Here is a 10,881-nt window from a genome sequence, read left to right as displayed (position 1 = left end):
ACATTTAAAAAAAAATTCTCCATAAACATTTCTGACTGAAATTTGCATATCTTAAAGTGCAAATGTTGTAGCAGAGACTGCAGCCTGCTGGTGAAAGTGCTGCAGGTGCTGCTAGCAGGTTCATAAAGATGAAGAAAGAAATTGGAATCATCAGCTGGAGTGATATAATTGGTGTAACAAAGGAATTCTTAAACATGTAAAATATTAGATTTACACATAAAGCTCAAATTTATATGATCACTAACTTAAGTGAAACCCTAAATGTAAGTGCAAATATTTTCTACTGCGTTTTTCTATGGGCTGCCAGGTGTAAATAAGATGATTTTGTGTACAAAATGAGTTCTGTACCACCAAATATATATTTTCATGATGAAGTCGTGTACATTTGAATGAATCCTGTAATATTTCGCCCTCTTCAGGTCATGCTACAGAATTTCCTCTTGGTTTGCACATTGTACTGTTGCCATGATCTTTGCAGGTCAGGTGAATGGAAGAAAGTTATTTTATCTAAATCAAATTAGCCAATCGCAGCCATTGTAGAAATCTTTGCAATTAAAATAAAAATGAGAGTCATTATTAGAAGAACGTCAAAATGTAGCACCTTCTTTAATAAATGGAGATATGCTTACAGGATAATCGTGAAAATCAAAAAAAGACACATGTTGATAAAACAACAAAACACAACACCTCACTAAATCTTCATGACGAAAAGTTAATTCTATACTCTATGAACTTGATCAACAGCTACACGATATAACAGAGTAAAAAATAGTCAAGTCAAGATCAACTTATTTGCAATTCACACCGAGTCCATGATCGTCTAAACAGTAAGTGACGCTTTTCCAGGCAAACAGTGGTGAGGATAAAATGGGCATTAGTGACCTTTGGGACTTTTCTAAAATGAAATGTTGTAACAAGATATTCTGTATTGCATTTGGGTAACAAAGGAATTCCAAAATTGGTGTATTGACACCCTGGTACCAGAATGGCAGAGGGAATGTGTGTGTGATGGAAATCACACATGCCAATAACGTTTGGCATTGTGATCTTCCTTTAAAAGCAGCAGACATAGTTCCTCCTTTGCAGAAATACACATCATGTCAAATCTGATTATGAACTGTTGCAAATATGCTTCTGGCATTGATATAATTCCAAAACTGCAATTCTCAATGCACAGGAGGTTATGTTACAAGACTGTAAACCAATGACAGTAATCTATGGTGCAATATTACAACAAGCATTCAAACACCTCTTGTAAGTCAAATTGTCACCTCCTCATGTTCCCCAATCCTTGACTCTCATAATTATCCCTCTTTTATTCACACAAACCATGTATTTTCTTTATTATCCCTTTTGGAATTCCAATCGGATTTTCCTATTCATATGCTTAGATGGGTTCACTGGTCAAGTTTAAGCTCTCCTACTGTGCCGTTAACCCTAAAAACTAAGCCAGGCAATTTAGAGATTCCCGTTTACATAACCTGTTGGGAGGAAAGATCTGGGAAGAAGAATCTGAAGGAGAATGTTTAAGCTCCACATAGAGAGGCCCCAGATGGATTTGAATCTTCTTGTCGTGATGTGACAGCGATGTGATGCGATTTGGTATCATTTTTTAAGTGAATATTGAAACAAAGCCTTAGTCAGGATCCCCTTTGACCTTTAAAATGACTGCAGCAGTGTAGTGAGGAAGAGGTACTTGAAGAAAAGGAGTGCTGACACCATACCATAACCAGTATGGATGCAGTACTGCAGTTCACACAATGGAAAACCTGTACATCCCTCACCTGGAATGGTGTTGCTTGTTTGAGAAGATCTTAAATGGTGCTCTCTCTGTCTCTGTCTTTGTCGTTTTTGGCGATGTTGATATTAGCGTGTCCATTGACCACTCCATTACCGTCCAGAGCGTTTTCTTTGGTCTGATTTCTCAACGCTAACTTCTTATGTCTCTTCACAATTCGGCAGTAGAGTCCAACCCAGAGTAGGTTGGCTAGGAAGTACAGTCCAGAAATCAGCCCCAGGAACGTCATTCTGTAATCACAGTATCAGAATACAGTAGATTAGAGTGGGGGAAAGAGTATCAGATATATTAAAAGATTGGATATTTTGAGTGGTTAAGTGCTTTCCCCTACAACAATTAGGCTCCTGTGGCTGCATGAATAAAAAAAGAATACAATTTACAGAAACATTTCAGCTTTATGGCCTAAAATACACACAATCACACCTACAAAACATCTGTGCTCAATATAATCTGACTTTCAACTTTTAGAATAACAATTTCAATTTAAATATCATCCAAAATCATGATTTCAATTTACCGAAATGCGTTGGCTTCATAGAGTCGACATGCTCCGCGACCTCCGCACTGCTTGGTCCCCCACTTCAAACATGTTCGATCAATCAGTGCTCCGAAATATATAGGAGGAGGGATTCCACCTGAAAACATACAAACAAACAACATGATACGACAATAATTAATACTAATAATAAACAGTGAAATGCGTTACTTTAGCCTGGGATTAGATTTATTCACAGTATTGGTAGCAATCTGGACCTGGAATCTTTAACTTACCCAGAGTTCTGACTATTAGAGTCTGCATACCCAAAGCCAGTGATTTGAGGTCATGCTGTATGGACCTGGAACAGCCGAAAAATTCAACGTTAATATTGTACATAAGATGTGATATTAGTTTGTACTTTTATCACGATATTTAATACGCATGGACATGTGGATTCGGAATTGAGACTCAATATGAAGTAATCATTTTTCTGTGTATTTCTAGTCACATCATAAAACAACAATAATACTTGATAAGACCACATTACATTGATTTCCCCAGTGAAAATGCCCCTAAAGAGGATCATCTTCTCCCTCTAGTCACCATTCTGAAGCTTGCTGACTTCAAGCCTCCCCGTCAACAACAAAAATCAAAAGAACACTGGCAGGTATTAACAAACCACAATTAAAGACAAGAAGTGAGCATTGACTCCTTCTGTTTATTCTTTCTGACCTGAGCAGTACGATGTATCCAGGTGTGCCCCCGCAGGCTGACACAAAGGCCCCCAATATCGTCACAGCCATGTAGAATTTGAAAATGTAATCGCAGTCACTCTTCCTGGCACACTGGCCCAGCACTGCAGACATGTTCAAGCCTGGAGTCATCATCTCTCTAACGCAGGAACAGTTATGAAACACCTGAAGATGTAGAATAAAAGGAGGTCAACTTAAATTTGTGGGATATAAGGTCGTCACTGAGAAATGAAAAAGCTGTGTTTCTTAAAATGTTATAAACTGTTCTGTATGGGACACTCACTACAAGAGCCATCCTCAGGCCAATATCATTATATTCAAATTGGTTAGTTGCACTGAAATGTACCCTTTACATTCATGCTTCCAGGAGGATAAACCCTTTTGATCGTCCTCTCCTCTTGCACCACCCATAGGCACAATATCAAATCATCAGAATGTTTATCACTACTCACTGTGTAATGACATACTGCATCCTCTAGGGGCTGCACACGTTACACTGGAAGTAATGAACCAGTCTTATCTGTATTGAGAGTGTGTAAGCAAGCTGCTGTCTTACCATCTCCCTGCCTTTCCCCGTGGAGCTGTGGCAGCCAGCCAGGCAGGGTGAGGCGTACGTCATGCCATTGTGCGCGCACACCGGGTCCCAGTGCTTCATTGAGCAGGAGCACCCCGTGTTGCACTGTGACAGCATTGTGCTCAGGTTGTAGGAAACCTGAGGGGCCCTTGAATGAACATTTAACAGTAAGTAGTCTTTACTTAACACAAACTTATGTCTGTACTCTACATGTCACTGGTCACTCACCCCTGATAAGTGACGGTGAGCCCTGCCACCTCTGGGTTACTACAGTGGAGGAAGTACTGGGTACATTGCAGGCTGAAACTGCAGACGCTGGCAGCGAAGGCCACCCTGGCTGCTCCCACGATGCCCAGCTTGAATCGCTTCATGATAAATCCTCCAGTGATGATGCCCAAAGCTACGGCTGGAAGTGAGCCTACACCTGCACGGATAGATGGAAGGTAAAAGGTCTGGTTCGCAATTGTGTGACTCATGTGTAGGTGATAATGTGAAATTCTTTACGGTGCCATTTATACTCAATGTGGTGTGATTTTCTATTGTGAAATTCTATTGTGATTGGATAGTTTTGCTATACACTACTACCAAATCACAGTTCTACTCTGCACTCATTGTGTCTTTTAATAGCAAACACAAGAGAGAACACAACACACTAAATATGTGGCCCATGTATTATTGAAGTACTCATAGCCCCGCTGCTGTAAAAAGCCATAAAAAGCTACAATGTAATCATAGCACAGTGGGTCTCTTTGCGTTACAGTCTCCTCTGATTGACACACATATTGTACAAACACACACAGAGACAGGGGGCTGCTTAGTACTTACATTTCAACTCCACTTTATCTCTAGCGATCACACTTCCTAACAACAACATCATTGTTTCTGGTGCCCTGAGCTACAAAGTTCAGTAGGAGTACAGGGAACACAAACTGTATATGTTAGCGTGCCGTACCTATGAGGAAAATGGCCTTGGAGGCAGACTGGCCAAAAATTTGCTCCATGAACTTCGGCTTGAAAGTGATCAGGCCAATAAAGCCGTTCACAGCCACCAGGTTGGTGAGGACCATGAGGGTGAAGACGCTGTTCCTGAAAAGCCTCCTCAGAGATGGGACGAAATCTGGTAAATGACAAAAACAGAGGCCAGCATTAAATGAAGATCACTCAGGGGCATTACAGCTGAGATTACAAGCCAGTTTATAGAAATAGAGTTAGTATAATACCACATAAAGGATCTTTTTTATAGATTTTGCCTATATTCCATTATGGTAGATTTGGCTTTGGCATACTTTTGTGCATAACCTAATGGAACTAGGTAATGCATATAGGTAACATTACATTATCACGATATAATTATGTGGTTATGGAATGGTATGTCATAGAGTTATGTTACATAACCCCACAATCGCATGTACTCTATTCCAATTGAATATTTGTTTACTATTCTTCTGCCGCATCAACTTCATTTCCCCACAGATCAACAGAATTTAATATGATAATTTTGTATGTTTAATTTATACCACTAAGCATTTCTAATAATGCATATAGGACTAATGAAACATTGGGAGTGTCAGAAATCCACACTCAGATCATCTGACTGGACAAGCACAGGTGTTACCAATTAAACCTCCCTCCTTTAGTTCTCATTTTCGGTCCCTTGCTTTGCCTCCATTAAGCTCCTTACGCTTGGACCGAGGACACATTCATCTGTTGTTATTTTTGGTTTTGAAACAAAAACGAGAAAATTTGTAAATGAGCCATTATTTGTTTTTTCTCGCCAATCTGAAATCTAATGTACAATAAAGTGGAAAGCGTCCTGGATTCGTTATTTGGTTTTCTCGTTGTTTTGTTTTGGTATAAATTCAAAGTCACGTACCAAGAAGAGAAATTAGCTGTAAATTGACAGACGGAGAGTCGCTGGTATTGTGTTGACTATGGCTGGAAGAGTAGGGGGAAGTGATCACTGAACTTTTCCAATGTGGAAACTATCATGCTGAAATTAGGTTTTTGAAAAATCAAAAGATCGAGTGAGCGGTATGATTTGAGACAATAGTTATTCAGTGTTATGTAGTTGTCTAATGTTATGTAATGTTTGGCACGGCTGATACAACATAAATAAGCGGGGGAAAAGATCTGTTCTGCTGTGTCATTCAACTTTTACCGAGGTTACATGTTGGTTTGTGTGTTCAAGGATTCAGGGTTAAACTCTTGGTTTGGTCTCTGGTGTGTCTGGCCTGTGCCTCTGGTTAACGATAGAATGAATTATCTCTGCTTTGAAACCCTAATAAGCACTCAAAGCATTCAATATGCTTACAACACGTCACCTTTAGCCAGCTCTTGAAAAGTGACTGGCTTCTCTTTCTCCTCGTGCTCCTGGCTGTCAGGTAGGAAATTTTCTTGTTCCGTCACACCGACAAGTTCTGTGCTTTTGCTCTTGCTCTTTTCTTCACCCTGCTTTGGCATAGACTTGGGCAGGAACCAAAAGGGGATGCACGACAGCAGAATGACTGTGCCGGTTACGATGAAGCCTAACCACCAAGCCCCCACCCAGCGGGAGTCCTTATAGTCGATGGTCACACTCTCTGGGAGACGGAGAAAAGTGAAGATGCAGGTCATAAAATCGCTGACAACTAATGTTTGTTTGTCTTTATCTACTCACAAATACAAAATACAAATACTCTGTCACCAGTATTAACTACCATGACCTTGTTGGAGGTTGCAAGTTTTAAAACGTCTTGCTCAAGGGCTGTCAACAGCACTGATCCATCAGGGAAATAATTCACCAGTAACAAAATGAGAACAGGATGAAATGTTGGGAAACTATTGCATGATCTGTTATCACTCAGTTTACAAAATATTTTAGCCTTTAATGTTAGCCATGCCAAGAAGAAATGTTCATTCTTTTTCATTTTGGAGATGAAAAATAGTGCTCAAGAAGCAACCATCCTGTAAGTTCTGTATGTACCCTATGACATCATTGCAACTCCAGCCCACTTGTACTCTACCTCAGGGTCTATGTATAAAGTTCAACAACAATAGTAGGGATATCACAACCTTCCTCCCTTCTCTCTATCTCTCTCTCTCCTCTTCCCCCTCTTTCTATATAAAAAATGATCTCCAAAATTCCCTACACCTGTATGCACAATGTCATGTACAATATCTGCTTCAATAAAAACAAATTACAAAAAAAAAGAAGAAGCAACCATAACCCTACACACCACTGCATAATCAATATTCTTCTCAATCAAGGGTATTCAAAGTATGTTTTGCACTGAAATTTGAGATGTCATATACCTAAATCCACAGAGCCAATGTCTACGTAGATCTTGGCGAGGTAAGACCCGAGCATGAATCCAAACATGGGTCCCAGGATTCCGAATGTATGGATGCAGGCTGGCAAATGGAAGAGAAGAAAGGAAGAAAAGAAGGGTGAGCGGGGCCTGAACACAAAGCGCCACAACTAATGCAGGAGAACGGGCCGCGTCGGATGCTGCACAATAATAAATGAAGATAACGAGGAGCAATAAAAAGGAACTGACCCAAATAGAAGGCGGTGTTTTCTTCTCGGGCGAAATCATCCAGGTAGGATATACCCAGAGGCATGATGGGGGTCTCTCCAATCCCACGCAGCATGTTGCCCACAAATACCAGGACCCACATAGAAGATCCAGTCCTGTCTTCACAAGCTAGGAAAGACTGACAATTTAACACCTGGAAAAGTACTACAGCGCATCTGGACCAAGGTCAATCATTTATAGTGTGATTATGATGGGGTAAATAAAAATAAATCATAAATAGTGTTGACTTCATGAAGCGCTCTCAGGTCTAGAGTCATAAACACTGGTTGCTTATTAATGACAATTAAGAGATTTAAAAAAGAGTTAAGGGCATGTATAACTTGTTACTGATCTTCAGTGTATTCCAAATTGATTTTATGGCAGCAATAAAGGCATTTATTGACTTATTTAATCATAGATTGGAATGACAAGCCACGTTTGGTAGGAGTGACTTGCAGAACAATGACCTGCTCTTAGCTCAATTAGAGCGTAGTACCCATTTATAATATACAGTTTGGAGCTTCTTATTCACCTAAGCCACATGTCTTTGGTTGAAGGAACATCCTGTTTCAAACTGAGAAATCATATATACATAAACAGTTTGTTTGTTACACACCTGCTTTGGTCTCGATTGAAGATGCTTCACCCGGAGCACTCGTACTGTGGTTGGACGTACATGGCAGGATGATCTCACTATTGTTGACTCCTGTGTTGTGTGTCATACTCGTCTCATATATATAGCTAAAAGGCAAAGATATTACACAATAATTGCATTTCAAACATCAACGCCCCCAAAAGCAAACCCCGTAACAGAACATAAGGCAAAGTGTTTACTGACTTTCCCTGGAAGAAGTGAGGCAGGGCTACGCAGTAAGAACCGGCGGCCATAATGACACAGCCAATAGCGATCAGCCTGGGACGATGGAGCTTGGCGCCAAAATAACTCACAAAGGCGATCACCAACAGGTTGCCTGGGAAGGGGAAGTATGACAGAATGAATAAATGAATGAATGCTTGCAGTACATGAAAAATGCTGCATTTACCATTAAAAATCCATTATTGATCCATTTAATTTCAAAATATGCAAACCCATTTCGAAGCTGCCATCGATGGTTCCTATGAGGGAGCTTGGGATATCAAAGCGCCTCTCAATCTGAGTGATGGAGCTTTTCATGTAGGCACCACCAAAGGCTTTGGCGAAGAATACGAATGACAGAGATGCCAGGAGGAGCTGGAAAACACACACACGCGCGCGCACACACACACGTCAACAACAACAACAATCTGGATGGTCCAATCTGTGGTATTGAGTGAAGTGAATGATGAGCAGTGAGTGTTGTTAGCTTTGTCGTTTAGTCTCTCCACAGATTCTAAAGTGATTAATCCAGTCATGCAACGAAACGTCGACATCTGAGGCGTTTAGTCACATAAAGGATTAAAGAGTGTAATCTGGCTTTTTTGTGATTAAACAGATGTTACGGATGACTGTATTGTAATGCGAACTCTTTCCCATTTAATTAGGCTCAGAATACACACAATGATTGCTGCTCTCGTCCACTGACTGGACGATCAGATCAGGTTAGATTAGAGATTTAAGTGTTAAAAGTGGCGAGAAATCTGTTTTATTAGGTGTCAGCCTTCCTTTTCGGATCGTTAAAGAAAAGAAATGTATGATGCAGGCCAAGACATCATCTCGTCCATGTTTAATCTAGTTTATGTACTCTAGTTAATTTTTTCATTTAGTTATATTTATCCGGTGTTTTTTAACTTTTACTCAAAAGTGTTAGTAATTTCAGACAAAATCAATGTTAAATGCTACCTGTAGGTGATAATGTGATCATTTTCCTGTAGTACTATGGCCAGAGGGTATGTCAACATGACACAGCAGAACTAATACATGTATAACTACATTTGGCAACTTTATCACAACTTTCTTGTCTCATTTGTAGGACCCAGTTCACTGATCGTAAACCTTATCTGAGTGTGCTTGTCATATATTGATATGCTTCTTTGTCCCCCCTACCCTTGTAAAAAGAGACCCTATACCTGACCCATATCCAAAGCTGATAGTGGAAGCTTAAGCTTTAGTGGGGGTGGGGGGTGGTCATCACCTTTTCTGATTTGAGTTTGCATGGTGGCAAAGTCTCACGCTGCTACTTTGATGGCTTCCAACCAGCGCTAATGGCTGTTAATGCTGCGGCAGGGTGCACATTCTTGTGTTGTCTGAACCTCACCACTGCTACGTGTTCTGTTTTTTCCTGATGTGGGCGGATCATGAATATTCCACTTAACATTGTGCAACTTTAACCGATTACCACCGCAGACAGACAAATCTCTTCCATTTTATTTGGAGAATGACTGGAGAAGATTGAGCTGGCAACTTATACTATAATACATGCCAGAAGGAAAGGTCTATTTTATTGATACTATTGCAGAAATAAAACATGAAACCACTATAAAACTGGAGCTGGAGCTGGATACACATAATCTCTCTCTCCCTCTCTCTTTCCAACTCAACCGGCAGCAGAAATATTGGAGGTGATCCAGACGTCAATTAGTTGTTCTGATTCCACAGTGTTCTGATAATGTTTATTGCTACCATTCCTATGTTCCTACTTTGACTCCAACCACACGCACAACCACGCTGATTGATTTTTCTCCTAACTGTAGATATTTTGTAACCCGGTGAAAACACAACATGTCCTGACCTTGAACCTGGAGCAACAAGCCTCACGTGGTTGTTTGGACTCTACACTCATGATGCTGATGGGCTGTCAACAGATGCACAAAAACGGCCAAGACTTCAGAAGGACCTGCATTACATTACATTACAGACACATTAACAATAAAAAAACATATGAAAGAACAGTTTTATTCTAAGCAGTCTGTCAGGATTTTTGTTTAATGCAATAATTGGTTTATTGTGACAGAATTGACTACTTGTATAACATTAAGATATTTGCTTTACAGGTCATGTTTAATAACTTTACAATCAAACACCATATATCAAACCTTGCTCAGTTTTGGAGCGGCTTTATTTTACATTCAGTTCTTATTTCTATAACTGTCTGTAACTGCAACCTTTCAGAGGGAAGATTTATACTTCTTCCTCACACACACTTAAGCTTCTTTGCAGAGTAAAATTAAGCATTTAATATGTAGCTAAAAATCATAGTTGCTGGGTCTGCATCTTTTGCATCTGCATGACTTAAAATAAACTATTCCTCTTCCCCAGTGCCTTTTACTGCAAATGCTTAAATTATCTTGTCTCTCCCTGGGAAAACTTGAAGAAACACTTAAAGAATCTGAATACTTCTTACATTTCTCCCCTCAGTGCACAGAGGAGCAATCTGAGCATGAGCAAAATCAGAAAATACACAAACAGTATTTACCTTGCAGGGAGCCACGGTCCTGTGACAAAGGAGGGACGTGGAAACGCGGGTGGAAGGCTTGTTGCACCTGGCTAGACTTTGTGCTTAAAGCCAAGCCTTATCACAAGCCAACTATAACATCATCTGTAATCAGTAACCCAGCCACTTGGGCACTTGTTGATCATGTCAGTGAAAAGCCTTCAACCCCTGTAAGAAAACACACACACACACACACACACACACACACACACACACACACACACACACACACACACACACACACACACACACACACGCACTACATGTGACTGTGATTTGGTCTGCTGGGATGCTCGACCATCACCGGAAATGCTC

At 40.3% G+C, this 10,881-nt stretch overlaps 1 protein-coding gene across 2 annotated transcripts; it reads right to left on the bottom strand.

Annotated features, from left to right (window-relative positions):
• Positions 1-587: 587 nt before the first annotated feature.
• Positions 588-10,670, bottom strand: slco1d1 (solute carrier organic anion transporter family, member 1D1). Of its 2 annotated transcripts, none has more exons than XM_076152291.1 (15): positions 10,549-10,670; positions 9,865-9,969; positions 8,246-8,387; positions 7,995-8,127; positions 7,773-7,897; positions 7,139-7,285; positions 6,894-6,992; positions 5,924-6,181; positions 4,555-4,719; positions 3,831-4,026; positions 3,585-3,750; positions 3,009-3,193; positions 2,570-2,634; positions 2,316-2,433; positions 588-2,028 (listed from the first exon to the last, which is right to left on the bottom strand). In XM_076152291.1, the coding sequence occupies exons 2-15, from the start codon at positions 9,913-9,915 to the stop codon at positions 1,815-1,817; spliced, it is 2,064 nt and encodes a 687-aa protein (XP_076008406.1). In that variant the 5' UTR covers positions 9,916-9,969; positions 10,549-10,670; the 3' UTR covers positions 588-1,814. The 2 variants fall into 2 exon arrangements, with proteins under 2 accessions (XP_076008406.1, XP_076008412.1); XM_076152297.1 differs by having other exon boundaries at positions 9,865-9,927; positions 10,549-10,567.
• Between the last annotated feature and the right edge of the window lie 211 nt (positions 10,671-10,881).

The sequence above is a fragment of the Genypterus blacodes genome, unplaced genomic scaffold (genome assembly GCF_046128005.1).
Source record: "Genypterus blacodes isolate CSIRO-AG114 ecotype Tasmania unplaced genomic scaffold, CSIRO-AGI_Gbla_v1 ptg000007l_1, whole genome shotgun sequence".
NCBI lineage: Eukaryota > Metazoa > Chordata > Actinopteri > Ophidiiformes > Ophidiidae > Genypterus > Genypterus blacodes.
This window is presented reverse-complemented; position numbering and strand designations above follow the sequence as displayed.

Bases quoted from the DNA above. Each gene is read 5' to 3' on its own strand.
- slco1d1 (XM_076152291.1), bottom strand. From the start codon at position 9,915: ATGAGTGTAGAGTCCAAACAACCACGTGAGGCTTGTTGCTCCAGGTTC. The intron at 7,898-7,994 runs GTCAGTAAACAC...TTTGCCTTTTAG, and splicing joins CCTCACTTCTTCCAGGGAAA to CTATATATATGAGACGAGTA. The intron at 3,751-3,830 runs GTGAGTGACCAG...TGTTCATTCAAG, and splicing joins CTCACCGTCACTTATCAGGG to GGCCCCTCAGGTTTCCTACA.